The 15,690-nt window shown below is 36.9% G+C and overlaps 1 protein-coding gene across 19 annotated transcripts in view; it reads right to left on the bottom strand.

The window, feature by feature from the left end:
* MAPK8 (mitogen-activated protein kinase 8) overlaps nt 1-15,690 on the bottom strand; it is a 135,485-nt gene that overhangs the window by 15,175 nt on the left and 104,620 nt on the right. For 10 of the 19 annotated variants that reach the window (XR_003121166.1, XR_003121165.1, XM_025397046.1 and 7 more), the window contains 4 exons: nt 14,266-14,324; nt 14,036-14,174; nt 3,850-4,015; nt 3-74 (listed from right to left, as the gene is read on the bottom strand). Coding sequence is in view for 16 of the 19 variants with exons in the window: in XM_025397046.1 (XP_025252831.1) it covers nt 3-74; nt 3,850-4,015; nt 14,036-14,174; nt 14,266-14,324 (436 nt within the window). In the remaining 3 variants the exon portion in view is untranslated. The remainder of the gene's footprint in view (nt 1-2; nt 75-3,849; nt 4,016-14,035; nt 14,175-14,265; nt 14,325-15,690) is intronic. The other 9 variants (XR_003121164.1, XM_025397061.1, XM_025397048.1 and 6 more) reach the window with 1 other exon arrangement.

Here is a 15,690-nt window from a genome sequence, read left to right on the forward strand (position 1 = left end):
ACAGTCCCTTCCTGGAAAGAGGATTTTGTGGCAAACCATTTCTCCCATAATGCACCCCACAGACCATAAATCCACTATGTGTTTGCAGCACAAAAGAAGGAAAAGCAAAGCAAAAGGTCATTAAAATCAAAGAAGCATAATATGACTGCATTATATAAAAACTGCAAAACATCACAAAAAGAAAAAAGTGATCGTAACTTTAGCTCATGGAATAATTTAAAACACAAATTATTTTTTGAAAGTCTTTGGTTCACAAAAGAAAATGTAAAGTGTGGCATTTTAACTACATATCTAATTTCAAAGTGAGAGCTACGCACAGAAATTGCATAAATAGAAAAACCCTGCATGTTTTGTCCCTGAGAACTTGTTTATAAAATATGAAACAGAACCAAACACGAACTTTGTAAATAAAAATGTACATGAGGTAGTAAAATTATAAAAATAAAATCTTTATACTATACTATTTAGAAGTTCAACTGTGCATTATACTCTCTAAGTTAAATAAAAGAAAAAAAGCATGAGAAAATAATTCAGCATATTCAAATATTTAACAAATAATCTCTATGAATAATTACAATAAAAAAGTTAATCTAAAGCTCTTTAGAATTTTTAAACTGGATTTCCCAAATATATTTAATTGAGAAGTGCTATGCTTGTTCTGAACTAAAAGTCCATTTGTTTTCTTGGCAACATGATGCCACATTTACCCTACTATCCCAAAAGGAACAAGTGCACAGAGAATTAACAACTAATCAAGGAAAACTGTAAGAGAAATGTATTTCATGCTTCCTAACTGAAGTTTTTTAAAGCCATAAAACCAAACTGCTTTTGATTTAAGAAGTTAGTTTTGGCTAGACACAGTATGACAGTTCCCACGAACTGACTATCTAGAGTCTCCTGGAAGACTTACTGATGACCCTTGCCAACTGTAAATGGGAATCCCAATCAATGTTGACAAGAATCTGCTAGACACAGAAAAAGACAATTGGGAATCTCCACCTACTTAGGGAAACTGACAGTACACCGTGGCATTTTATGACTTTGGGTTTGGCTATCACACAAAAAGGAGAGAGTAAGTGCTTGCAGTTTAATAGGAAAAGAGGGAAGAATGAGCAATTTAGAAGGAAAAGCCTTAGAAACTTGCATTTGGTTGTGACATCTGAAGGTCCAAATTCTTTAAAATGACAAGAGGAAAACAGCACAAATAGATGTCAGAAAGAGACGTGCCCTTTACTCATGTTAAAGGACTTAGAAAATTAAAGCCTGTACTTTCTAATACAGTACATTCTTACTAAAAGGCTGCCAGTTCACTGAAGAATCTTAGGAGCTAAACTGGGAATTACTTTTGGAAATACTGTGGAACTAAAGTTTCCCTAAAATTTCATATTAAAATGAATGAACATTTTTATATTTATGTCATGGTTCAGCTTTCAAGGATAAGGTTTTAGAAAAAAAAGTTAATATTTATAAATTAGTGCCTCAGAGAAAAATTTTTTCTAAGGTTTTCCTTTTTGACAAAAATCTATTAGAATAAATCTTCTCTACAGATTTTAAAGAGAATGTTAAACTTTAAATATCCAGCATACAACTTATGTTGGTAACTTCCAGAAAAGCCTATTTTTAAACAAAAGTATTTTGAAAGCTGCAAGCATGAGAGAAGATATTATCTGGGCCAGTGAAGACTAGGAACGTAAGTCTGATTCATGCACAACTCTAGTTTTAAGCTAACTGCTTAGTCTATTAAGCAGTTAAAAATATATTGATTACACTACTTTCCAAAATGCTCTGAGTAGACTGCAATAAAAGGCACATAAAGCAAAGTTGTTAAAATGGGTGGGAGGCTGGGCGTGGTGGCTCAAGCTCCTGTAATCCCAGCACTTTGGGAGGCCGAGGCAGGTGGATCACCTAAGGTCAGGAGTTCGAGAGCAGCCTGGCAAACCTAATGAGACCCTGTCTCTACTAAAAATACAAAAATTAGCCAGGCATGGTGGCACGTGCCTGTAATCCCAGCTACTCAGTAGGCTGAGGCAGGAGAATGGCTTGAAGCCGGGAGTGGAGGCTGCAGTGAACCAAGATGGCACGACTGCACTCTAGCCTGGGCGATAGAGTGAGACTCCATCTCAAAAAAAAAAAAAAAAAAAAAAAATAATAATAATAATAAATAAAATGAGTGTGAGGTATTATTAAAAGGAGGAAGTACTTATGTTTAACCTTGCTGGCTAATGTAGTTATAGTCATTAAGCATTACATTTGACTCCATTTCCTAGGGTGGGAGTGGGAAGGCAAGAAAGTGATCTACATAATTTTTAACTAAGAGAGGAACCACATGTCAGTTCTTTTTTTATTTTTTATTTTTTTGAGACAGTCTCACTTTGTTGCCCAGGCTGGAATACAGTGGTGCAATCTCGGCTTACTGTAACCTCCACCTCCCGGGTTCAAGTGATTCTCATGCCTCACCTCTGGAATAGCTGGGACTACAGGTGCACACCACCACACCTGAGTAATTTCTGTACTTTCAGTAGAGACAGGGTTTTGCCATGTTGCCCAAGCTGGTCTCGAACTCCTGGCCCCGAGTGATCCACAAGACTCGGCCTCCCAAAGTGCTAGGATTACAGGTGTAAGCGACCATACCCAGCCTCAATTCTTCATATGACAGTTTTTCTTAGTGCTAATTTCTGGCAGGGAGCTATCCTAAGATCATATTTATAGGACACTGACACATAACACCGTATCTATGACCATATCTATGACAATCACAGCAGATGCAAAAGCAATCTTTGTGCTGATGGGTCACTTGAAGTTATCAATTCTCAAAAAAAAAAAAAAAACCCTTCAAATTTCAGGTAGAGAGTAAGTAAAAAGAACAGCATATTTATTAAGTATAAAAAATTAACAGCAAATGTTTAAAGTATTTGTTTTTAATCAGTTCAGAAAATCAAGCTCAGCTTAATCGTATATTTTATTTTAAAAAATCTTAAAAGTTGACTTATTACAATTTCCTGATTCAAAATGAACTGCTACTCCAGATTCCTTGCCAGAAAAAATGTCTAGGTTTTATTCTTGGTAGTATTTTGGATGAAGTCACCACATTTTTTAAAATGATGGTTTATTTCCATAAAATCCCATGGTTATTAGCAGATTTATTCATCTCCTAAATTTCTAGGACTCAAAATTTCTTCCTAAATTAAATATAAGTAGGTATATCCATAAAAAATGTTTAAATTCATGATCTACATGCCAGATAATTTTGTTCAACACTGATTCTTAGGTCAATTGATACAATCGGATACACCCACACAAAATACTAAAAGTCATTTCCTTAAGGCTGGACATAAGGTTTTAATGAAACTTTACTGCTTCCTTCAAGAGGTCACCTTAATTATCCAGCAGCTTTGCAGAGGCCTTAATGTACCTCTTAAAGTTTATGATGAGTGCTACCGCTATGATCTTTAGTTTCATGGGGTTGGAAATACGGGCAAATATCACTGATGTACACTAATAATAAACTGTCAGTACACTCTATACATCCCTGAGACCATGTTAGAAATGTTCACTTTCAAGTTATAGGCAAGCAAAGAGCATAAATTCTGTCTCAGGGCCATGGCAACAAATTCTTTATCCAATGGTAGTACTGATGGTATGTATCTGTATTTGAACAAATAAGGGCCCCAAGTTTTTTCAAACATTTATGACAAAATTTATAGTTACCTGCAAACTTTTGATACACATTTCAAACAATGGTACATACTTAATTCAATGTTCTTCAGCTTAAGTATTTACATAAAAATTCTAATGAATAAAGAAAAAAGCTAAATCAGAAAAATATTTCAAATAAATGTGTGTGCTGACCGTTTTCCTTGTAGCCCATGCCAAGGATGACCTCGGGTGCTCTGTAGTAGCGAGTCACTACGTAAGGCGTCATCATAAAACTCGTTCCTGCAGTCCTGGCCAGACCGAAGTCAAGAATCTTCAAAGTGCAGTCAGATTTTACTACTATATTACTGGGCTTTAAGTCCTTCAGAAAATAAAAATTAAAAAATGACTGCCATGATATATATGAAAATCCTACAGTTCACAATAAAGTTATACTATCCCTTGCAAAACATTCATGTTAACTGTTCATTTTTCTCACTGTAATATTACTGCACTGATTCATCATTACAAGGCAAACCTGTGGGATTTAAAATTTATGAATACATACAGTTATTGGAGAAGTTAGTAATGTTTTAATTGCTAAAAATTATGATTAGCTAGACATTTTCGGTTAAATAGAGTAAAAGGGATTTGAAAAGACATTGGAAAGCTCACATAAAAAACTACTATAGTAAAAGAGTGATAAGTTAGCACTTATATTCATTTGCATAACACATTACCAATATTTTTAAAATCTCATTTTAAAGTCACAATAAGTTTTATACAGATGTTATAAGTCAACAATGAGCCATCCTGTCATTCAATAGCAAATGTTATTTGATCTTTTAGATTGGCAGATACCCAGTTCCAAAGGACCAGAATAGTCATTATCCATTTTTCCATCCCTGATTTCCCACCTGGAGTCCCACAAATTTGCTATAAAATTTTTGTCTGTTTGTAGAAGTAGGACACCATTGTCTTGGTGCCACTAATCTATAAAATTACTTGCTATAGATACTACTGAATAATTCAGAATTTTTCACCTGGCCCTCACTTTAACATATTCTGTGCTGTGCCCATCAAAAGTCAGGTAGCAGCATAAACACTCACGGCTTCATGTTCAATATACTATGCCTGTTAGCCTTGATGAATACTATTACAAGCCAAAGGACCAAACAAGTAAGAAAGCATAAATCCACAACACAAATGCACTGTATTACCTGTACTGACATGCAGTATACATATTAAATATCACTGATTAATACAAAAAAGGAAAACAGCCTGCTTGAAAGACAACTATTACTTTTGTAATGTTAACATACAGAAAAGCATGTTGTCTTTAACATATTTCGACAGGCAATCATGGATGGGTTTAGAAGATATGTAATCTAGTGGTTTTATTAAATTAAATATACCAACAATTCAAAAGTCTTAATGAAACAGAAGAAAAACTTTTTCATTATTGGTATTCTGTAAGTATAATGTTGCTAATACTTCTAAAATACAGTACCTCAGCAAAGAAACACTGCATGTTCAAGAACAAATATTACAAGCTTTGTAATAAATATTTAATATTTATTTGATACTACTTTAATGTTTAGTGTGATGGTTGAAGGCTACTGGCTCTTTATACTAGCAGATTCCAATTTAGAAATAACATTCCAATTTTAAGTACTTTATTGTGAAAAAATTAAAAGCAAAGTAACAATTTTTAAAAACAGGTATTTTTGTTAAGCACAAAAGTTGTCAAAAAAAGCCTCAAAGACTATTAACTGAAATTCATCCATATATATCATTATGTACCTTACAGCTGTTAATTATGCTAACTATATCTAAGAATAGTAACTTAGAATTTATGTAGGCAGTGGAACTAACCCAACATTCTGTCTTCTTCCCCCAATTTTTCTAGCTTCCTCAGTTAGGCAAGGGCACATGGGTAGCTCTAATTCATGGGATGTGAGTGGAAGTAAAGAAGAGAAGGGCCAGCGCACAACTTCCTGTGGTCTCCTGACCTGCTTTGGTGATTAGGAACGTTCCAGGGGATTCTCTAGCAGCCTGGGTTGCTGATCATTTATGTAAATGTACAGTCCACAAACACCACACATTCAGCAAAGGAAATAAGCCTGAGTCGTGCTAAGCCACTGAGAATTAAGGGTTTATCTGTTACTTCGGTACAGCTGAGTCTATTCTAACACTGAAACTGGTGTCAGAAGTGGGGTGTTAACTATTATAAAAACATAAGATCCCAGCTTAGCAATTGAGCAGCAGGGAAACTCACATCAAAGGTTGGAAAGGTGATCTAGGTTATGTAGTAGTAAAACACTTCATGAAGCTGTCACCTGCACCCAGCCACTTGTACAATGAACCTGAAAGCTCTAGCACAGGGGCTGGCAAATTAAGGCCTGTATGCTTTGTAAAGAAAGTGTTGATGCTGAAGCACAGTCATGCTCATTCAAGTACATATCACCTATGCTGTTTTTGTATCACGATGGCAGAGTCTTGTAGCTGTGACACAGACTATTATCCACAAAGCCTAAAATATTTACTACAAGGCTTTGACAGAAAAAGTTTGTTGAACCCTGCTCTAGAAGAGACTGGACAGCAAAACTTCAGTAGTTTGTGTTGGTAGCTACTGGCTGCATTTAAAAGTAGTAGCCATATTTTAAAGCAGAAATAAAAGGGAACAGAGCCTAGAATTTCAGGGTCTTGCCCTTTTGAAAAAGCTAAATGCTACCAGACCCCTGAAAGAAGGTATGGTAGATTGTTCTGCAAATATTCCTGCCCACCCCAGACTGTGTCCTCACCCTGCTGACAGGTTCAGTCACTTGTCTTAATTTGGGCAATGAAATATGGGGGAATGTGTTTGATTCAACATAGCTCTTGCTCTTCTACCTTTCACCATGAGAAAAGGATGTCTCTGGTGGATGCTTCAGTCTAGATGCTGAAACCTGAATATGGGACAAGCCTGAACTTGACCCATGGTTTGGAGCAGTGTCACACAGCCAACTCTGCAGACCCAAGTAAACAATAAATATCGCTTTAAGCCACTGATATCTTGGATTGGTTTCTATGCATCATTTTCACATAATAATTCTGAAACCCTTTCAGGGAAAAAGTCCTGTAAAATCCTTCAATTGATAAAATTGCCTCAGTCTGCCAACAGAAGCTTGAACGCTTACAGGAAGACTGAAGACAGCCTCAATTAAGTCCAAGAATACAGGACACATGAGTTAAAAAAGATGCTTTGAAAAGAACTACAATCAGAAAGATAAGAAATCTCTTAAATTTCTGAAAGAGTTAGCTAACTGTCAGACCTAACGCCAAAGGTCTATGATCCTTCTGTATTTCAAACAGGAGTTTTCAACTCACAGTAATTTTGCCCCAAAATAATACTTGGCAATGTCAGAAACATTTTTGATTGTCACAACTGGGTAGTGCTACTGGCATCTAGTGGGTAGAGCCCAGGAACGCTACTAAACATTCCACCATCAAAAGAAAGAACTGTTTGGTCCAAAATGTCAATAGTGGCAAGGCTGAGAAGGGTGGCCTTAAAATGACCCTTGGGCCCCAATCTTTTATAGATAAGAAGCAGGCTGAGAAATGTGAGCAGCCCTCAAGGGAAATACATTCTTCAATACTCACTTTAGATATATTCATGAGGATAGCAAAAAAGATGACTCTTCCACAGGGTAGAGCCAGGTACTTGAGAACCACAGAGAACAGTCAGGGCTGAGGAGGAATATTCCCCTCACCCAGGGCAAGGGACATTCACAATGTCTGTACAGAAGAATTTAATTACAACTAACCAATGACTGCATTTTTCAGTTTTCTAAATGGGATTGCTCACTGTGACAACACTGGCCCTGTCTGACCACTCTATCTACAGTATTTGGCAGGGGAGCAGTGGTTATAGGGGTGGCCATATAATTTGGTCATTCCAGTTACTATGTTTCTGGACCAAGACGAGCAATGTCTGGATTTGATAAGAACAGAACTTTGGGTTATTTCCCTTGAGGAGGGTGTGGAATAAAGGGAGCAAAGGAATGTTTGCCAGCCAGAAGGACAGACTGTGGCAGAGGCTGGGGCTCACCACTATTCTGAAGTCTGCTCTCCCTACATTTCCCGGTTTCCTTACAAATTAGGCAAGTCCTACGGCTAGCTCTGTCAACGTACTCTAAGCAGAAGTGACGTGTGTCACTTCCAAGCAAAGAAGAGCCATGCACATCACTTGGCTTTCTCTTTCCGACAAAGTGACCCGCAACTATCTAGATGGTGGGACCTCATCAGCTTGGGTCTCAGAGTAGTAATCCTGACTTGCCCTGAACCTCTACCTAAGGGATGAAAGGCCAGGTTATTTTACCAAGTAAGTAACCTCAGACTAGCAGAAGTACTAGCCAAGGGTGGAGGTGAATCTAGAATAAGTAGTAGAGCAGAGATGAGTACCAATCGTGGCCTCAAGACCAGCTGCAAAAAAACTTCAATGCGTATCTCCACTCTAGATTTCCCAAAGAGCTCAAGCTAAGATAAAGGGAGATTCTTCACAATAGGTAACAGACCACAGTAGGTCTCATTAGCTCCACTTTATCACATTAAGAAATTTTCTACAGATGCACTTTATTTTCACCACTTTATGTACTGATACTAAGGGAGTTAGACTATCCCAATACTGCTGTGCTTGTGCCATTCTTTTATTTGCTACACTTTTAAGCTTTTTGTATAGCAACTCTACTTCATGTATAATTGTATATCCTAATTGGATACTATCTTTCACCTTTAAAATGTGAGACTATTCCCAGAGAGGAACGCTTCCTCTCTGAACCTACCATATTCAACTTTATCTCATTAAATAGAGTTACCCTTGTTTTGATGTTTGCATTTTCCTGGTATATGTCTACCAACCTCTCTGCCTTCAGCCTTTTGAAGTTAGCTACAAATGTCTGTGTTATGGAAACATGCAGTTGTTGTTGAGCCTTTGTGTGCTGCCAAAATCTGACTTTTTAAACTAAGGAACTAATCCCATTAACATACTACCATAAATATTGTTCTTTTGTAATTTTGTGTTTTTTTTTTATGGTTCTTGTTGTTTCCATTGTTTTCTATCTTCTACCATTTAGTCTGTTTTTCTGGTCCAGCCACCTGCCATCCTTGTTAATCTGGAACCTTTCTATTTGGAGGGGTGTGCCTTACTAAAATCAAATGAACTTCCACAATGTTGGATTACTGCTCCGGTCTAAGGACTCAGGAAACAAACAAACCAAACCTAGAAGTTTCACTCGTCTGCTCTACTTCACATAGTGTATGAGTAGGGGCCCAGGAAGATAAAATACTCTTCCATTTAAAGAGATTTTTATTATGTTATTTAAATACTGCACTAGACAAATGATTAGAGCAGCTGTATACGTAATATACAAGGAATTCACTTAGAATGATAATTAAGCTTTTTTTTTTTTTTTTTTGAGACCGACTCTGGCTCTGTCGCCCAGGCTGGAGTGCAGTGGCCGGATCTCAGCTCACTGCAAGCTCCGGATAAGCCTGTAACAGGATTGTTCACTTAAAAAAAAAGCCTCAATAGCTCAAAGACGCAACTGTCTTATACTATGAAAACTATCTCTGTATTTATTTTATTACATGAGTGAGGTTATTTGACGCAGATGACTCAGAAGGAAGATGTAATGACGCAGATGACTCAGAAGGCAGATGTAATTCCACTGAATTAAATAATTTTTTAAAATTCCAGGCTGGGCATGATGGCTCATGCCTGTGATCCCAGCACTTTGGGAGGTCGAGGCAGGTGGGTTGCTTGAAGCCAGGAATATAAGACCAGCCTAGGCAACATGGCAAGACCCCGTCTCTACAAAAACATAAAAAATAAAAATTTGCCAGGCATGGTGGTACATGCCTGTAATCTTAGCTACTTGGGAGGCTGAAGTGAGATGATCACTGAGCCCAGGAGGTAAAGGCTGCAGTGGGCCATGTTCATGCTACTGCATTCATGCCTGGGTGACAGAGAGAGACCCCGTCTTAAAAAAAAAAAAAAAAAAAAAAAAAATTCCTTTCAACCTACTGAACCCAGGAGTTCAAGGCTGCAGTGAGCTATGATTACACCACTGCATTCTAGCCTGAGTGACAGAGTAAGATTCTGTCTCTTAGGAAAAAAAAAAAAATTCCTCTCTCAATACTTTTCAAAGAATAAGCTGGATTTAACTAAAATACAAAACATACCAACACAAAAAAATTTTACATAAATGTTCACGTCAGCATTACCCATAATAGTCAGTGGTAACAACCCAAATTATAATCAAGTGATAAATGGATAAACAATCTATTCAGTGAAATATCTGTCAATAAAATAACATGAAGAACTGACACACAATAAATACATGAATGAATCTTGAAAAGATTATGCTAGGTAAAATAAGCCAAGCATAAAATATCACATATAATTCTATGTATATGAAATGTCCAGAATAGACAAATACACAAAGACAGAAAGTAGATTAATGTTTGCTTAGGGCTAGAGGTGAAAGGAACACAGAAGAATAGGAAATAAAGACGAGTGGATTTGGAGTTTCTTTTAGGGCAATGGAATTTTCTAAAGTTAAGTAATGAGCACACAATCTTCAAATATAATAAACACTGAGTTGTACACATTAAATGAATAAATTGTATGGCATGTAAATTATATCACAAGAAAAGCTGTTAAAAATCCCAGAAAACAAAAATATGAAATATTTCTGAATATATATACATATAAAACAATTCTGGCAAATACTCAATCTTGGTAACTTGGTAATATTCTATTTCCAATTTGGAATGACTGGTAATAATAGCAGCTTATTTTGTATACTGCTTTATTTCAGAGCAAAAACAAACTTTACACTGCTCCATATAAATCAGTGAAATACAATGATCCTAAGAATTTGATGAGAGGCAGTGATGTCAGCCAAAACAGCTCCACAGAAGCACCATAAAACATCAAAGTGTCAGAATACATTTTTTCAGAATTCTGGAAATTATTCACAGGTTTATGGCAATCAAGTGAACTCAGAACCAAGAAAAAGGCAACTTAAAAACAGGAGACCACCTCACACCCATTAGGACGGTTACTATGAAAAAAATAAAGTGTTGGTAAGAATGAGGAATAACTGAAACCCTTCTGTACTACTCGTGGGAATGTAAAATGGTAGAGCTGCCATGGAAAACAGTGTGGCAGTTTCTCAAAATGTTAAAAAGAATACCCATGTGATCCAGCAATTCCACTTCTGCCTATAGCCCAAATGAACTGAAAGCACGGTCTCAAAGAGATATTTGGACAACTCTGTTCATAGCAGCATTATTCACAACAGCTAAATGCAGAACCAACCCAAGTGCCACTGATGAATGGATAAGCAAGTATGGTATATACATAAATGGAATATTATTCAGCCTTAAAAACAAATAAAATTCTCACATATGCTGCAACATGGATAAATCTTGAGCACATTATGCTAAGTGAAATAAGCCAGCTGCAAGGAGGCAAATACTGCATGATTCTGCTTATATGAGGTATTTATAGTAGCCAAAATCATACAGACAGAAAATAGAATGATGGCTGTCGGGGGTTGCAGGGAGAGGAGAACAGGGAATTGTTGTCTAGTGGGTGTAGAGTTTCAGCTTCACAAGATGAAAAGAATTCTGGAGATGGATGGTGGTGATGATTGCACAATATGAATGTATTTAATGTCACAGAACTGTGCATCTAATGGTTAAAATGGCACATTTTATATGTATTTACTACAATAAAACGGTGGGGAAAAAACATCGGGAAATATTTCCAGCATTTTAACTAGTCTTTGGCTCTACCTGCCTCACTAACTAGGCAAGGATTTTGAAGAAAGCAGCCACATTTTCAGTGTGGGACCCTAGTCCTAGGCTAGACAGAGGCAATCCTTGAAAACATCGTTAAGGCAAGTAAATAGCCCAATGCTGCCTGGAACAAAACATTAAAGTGGAGGAGAAAACAAGATATGGCATACCATCAAGCATACCAACTTTGCATGATGGGTGTTCCAAAAGGAGAAGAAAGAGAAAAAGGAGCAGAAAAAATATTTGAAAAAATAATGACTGAAAATTTGCTAAATTTGATGAAAGATATGAATCTATTTTTTCTTTTTAGCTTCCTTCCATCCTGATCAAAAGACATGAATCTACATATCCAAGCTACTGAATGAATTCTAAGATGGATGAACATAAAGAGATCTGCACTAAGACACATTACAATCAAACTGTTAAAAGTCAAAGACAAAAAGCATCCTGAGAGCAGCAAGAGAGGTGCATTTGTCACTTATAAAAGATCCTCAACGAGCTTAACAGCTGATTTATCATTGGAAACCATCTAAAACAAACAGCAACGGATGATACATCTGAAGTGCTAAAAGAGGCCGGGTGGAGTGGCTCACACCTGTAATCCCAGCACTTTGGGAGGTCAAGGTGGGTAGATCCCTTGAGGTCAGGAGTTCGAGACCAGCCTGACCAACACGGTGAAACTGTCTCTACTAAAAATACAAAACATTAGCCAGGTGTGGAGGTGGGCCCCTGTAATCCCAGTTACTTGAGAGGCTGCAGCAGGAGAACTGCTTGAACCTGGGAGGTAGAGGTTGCAGTGAGCCGAGAATCAAGAAGACAAGACAAGACAAGACAAATGGGAGGGGAGGGGAGGGGAAGAGAGGAGAGGGTGGAGAAAGGAAGGAAGGGGAAGTGGGGGGAGGGAGGGAAGGAGAGAAAAGAAAGAAAGAAAAAAGAAAGGAAGGAAGGAAATGGTAAGACATCCTATGTTAGTGAATTGGAAGACTAAATATCCTGACGACGGCAAAACTACCCAAGCAATCTACAGATGCAATGAAATCGTAATTAGAGTTCTAATTGCCCTTTCTGCAGAAATAGAACAATACTCAAATTCATATGGCATCACAAAGGGCTCTGAAAAGCCAAAACAAAATTGAAAAAGAATAAAGCTGGAGAATTCATACTTCTCCATTTCAAGTTACTACAAAGCTAAAAGTGATCAAAATAGTGTGGTACTAGTATAATATATGGTCAGGCACATAGGAAATATGTGAAACAGAACTGAGAGTCCAGAAATGAAACCATGTATCTATGACGATCTGTTTTTTGACAGGGGTGCCAAGACCATTCAATGGCGAAAGAATAGTCTCTAACAAATAGTGCTGGCACAACTAAATTGCTACATACAAAAGAATGAAGTTGGAACCTTACCTCACACCAGACAAAAAATTAACTCAAAATAGATCAAAGACCTACATGTGAGAGCTTAAACTATAAAACTCCTAGAAGAGAACATTAGACTAAATCTTCATGGCCACGGGTTTGACAATGGATTCTTATACATGATATCAAAAGCACAAGTGATGAAAGAAACAATTGTATTTCATTAAAACTGTAGCTTTTGTGCATTAAAGGAAATCATCAGCAAAGTGAACAGACACCCTACAGAATGGGAGAAAATATTTACAAATTATATACCTGATAAAGATTTCACATATGAAATACATAAAGAAATGCTACAACAACAACAAAAAGACAAACAACACAATTTAAAAATGAGCAAAGGGCTTGAATACACATTTCTCCAAAGAAGATACACAAATGGCCACAAGCACATGAAAAATGCTCAACATTATTATTCGCTAGGGAGATGCAAAATAAAATCAGAAGAAACACCACTTCATACCCATTAGGATGGCTAGAATTAAAAAAGTCAGATAACAAGTACTGACAAAGATGTGAGGAAACTGGAACCCGCATACACTGCTAGTGGGAATGTAAAATAGTGCAGTTACTGTGCAGTTTGATGGTTCCTCAGAAAGTTAACTACAGAATTACCATATGACCCAGTACTTCCAGTCACAGGTATGTCCCAAAGGACTGAAAACAGATATTCAAACAAATATTTGTGAGAGAATTTTCATAGCACTATCTATAATAGCTGAAAAGTAGAAATAACCCAAATGTCCATCAACGGATGAATGGATAAACCAAATATGGTATATAGAATATTATTCAGTCATAAAAAGGAATGAACTATTGATACATGGTACAACATGGAGAAATCTTGAAAACATCACATGATATTTCATATAAATGGAAACATAAATGCAAATCTATAGGCACAGAAAGCAGACTGGTATCATGCCAGGGCAAAGTAAGAAACATGGGGATTTTTTGCTTAAGAAACATGGGGATTTTTTGGGTGGTAATGAAAATATTTTAGAATTTAATATGGATGGTAGTTGTACAGCACTGTCAATGTACTAAAAATGACACTTTAGAATGGTTAATTTTGTTACATGAATTTCACCTCAGTTAGAAAACAAAGAGTACGATGATAGTTTTTTCTACTAACCCGATGAATAATTCCAGCAGAGTGAAGGTGCTTGATTCCACACAGCATCTGATAGAGAAGGTAGGACATTCTTTCATGATCTAGTTCCATCTGAATCACTTGGCAAAGATTTGCATCCATGAGCTCCATGACTATGTAACTTTATGAGTGAAAAAAAGAGAACAACAGCTAAAGTGTCCAGCAGCAATCTAAGAAAAATGTATTAACAAAATTTTAATTATTACACTTACACATCTTGAAATTCTTCTAGGGATTTCTGTGGTGTGAAAACATTCAAAAGGCCAATTATCTATAATAAAAGTTGAGAGAAAAATTAGAAACTACTTTCTAATATTTTAATTGGAGAACTACAAATTCGTGGGTTAAAAAAACTACCATCAGTTTAAAATCTTTCTTTACATTCTAAGCTCAAGTAATTGCTTTTATTTTATATATTGCAACTTTATGGGCAGGAGTTGGAGTAGGGGATGGATAGGTGGAGGCACAGAGGATCTGTAACCCATTTATCTGTAATTCCATTTATGAACCGTCAATTATCAAGCACTTACATTATACAAACCTCTACATAATTTCAAACCTCTGCATAATTTAACAGCAAGTCTTAAATCCCTTCTACTAGCTCTTTTCCAATTCAGTATCTCTATATAATCTCAGCCCTTTCCTCCTTTGGTTCTTCATAATACTGCACTTGCCCAGTTTTCTTCATTCCCAGTCTATTTCACTGGATCATCCATAAGCATATCCCTTCTTTCCCACTACTATGTTTAATCTATTTCTTTTCACTTTTTGCATGGACATCTCACAAATAAGATAACACGGAATTCATTTTCACTCCTACCCAAACCCCTTACTTTCCCAGTGTGCCTTCTCTTTTACAAAAGAAGGCTTAGGGTGATTTTTGACTCCTTTTTCAGTATATGCACCATAATAAATACTCATAGAATGCTGTCCATTCTACTGTCAATCTGACCTTCAATCTCTTTTTTCCATTCCCTGTGCTATAAACAGGTTGAAGACTTTAACATCTAGACTGTTCATGCTATAATTCCTTCTAACACTAGTGTTAGAGATTGATTGCCGCCCCCCACACACTCCACACAATTCATATGTCTAGCCTCCAATGTGATAGTATTTGGAAATGGGGCCTTTGGAAGGTACTAAGGGTTAGATTAGGTCATGAGAGTGGGGCCCTCATAATGGAATTAGTGGCCTAAAACAAGGGAAGAGAAAGAGCAATTTTTCTCTCCCTCTCCTTGAGCACACACTGAAGAAAGGCAAGTGAGGACAAGGTAAAAAGTTGGCCACCTCCAAGTCAGGAAGCAGGCCCTCATCAAGAATCAAATTGGCCAGCAACTTGATCTTGAACTTCCCAGCCTACAGAATTGTGAGAAATAAATCTCCGTTGTTTAAGACACCCAGTGTACAGTATTTTGTCACAGTGGCCTGAGCTGATTAAGGTCACTAACAATGGTTTTCTACAAATTCAGCTACCATTTACTGCCTATAACATGGTAAAAGAAAGACCTGATCATATTACTAACCTCCTCATAAATTTAAAGCCAACAAATAAATTCTAAAACTCCCTTGCAGTGTATTCCAAAAGCCTCCATGATATGCCATCAACTCACTTCATCTCCTGCTAAGTCCTATATTAA

Source organism: Theropithecus gelada, chromosome 9 (genome assembly GCF_003255815.1).
Source record: "Theropithecus gelada isolate Dixy chromosome 9, Tgel_1.0, whole genome shotgun sequence".
In the NCBI taxonomy this organism is placed as follows: domain Eukaryota; kingdom Metazoa; phylum Chordata; class Mammalia; order Primates; family Cercopithecidae; genus Theropithecus; species Theropithecus gelada.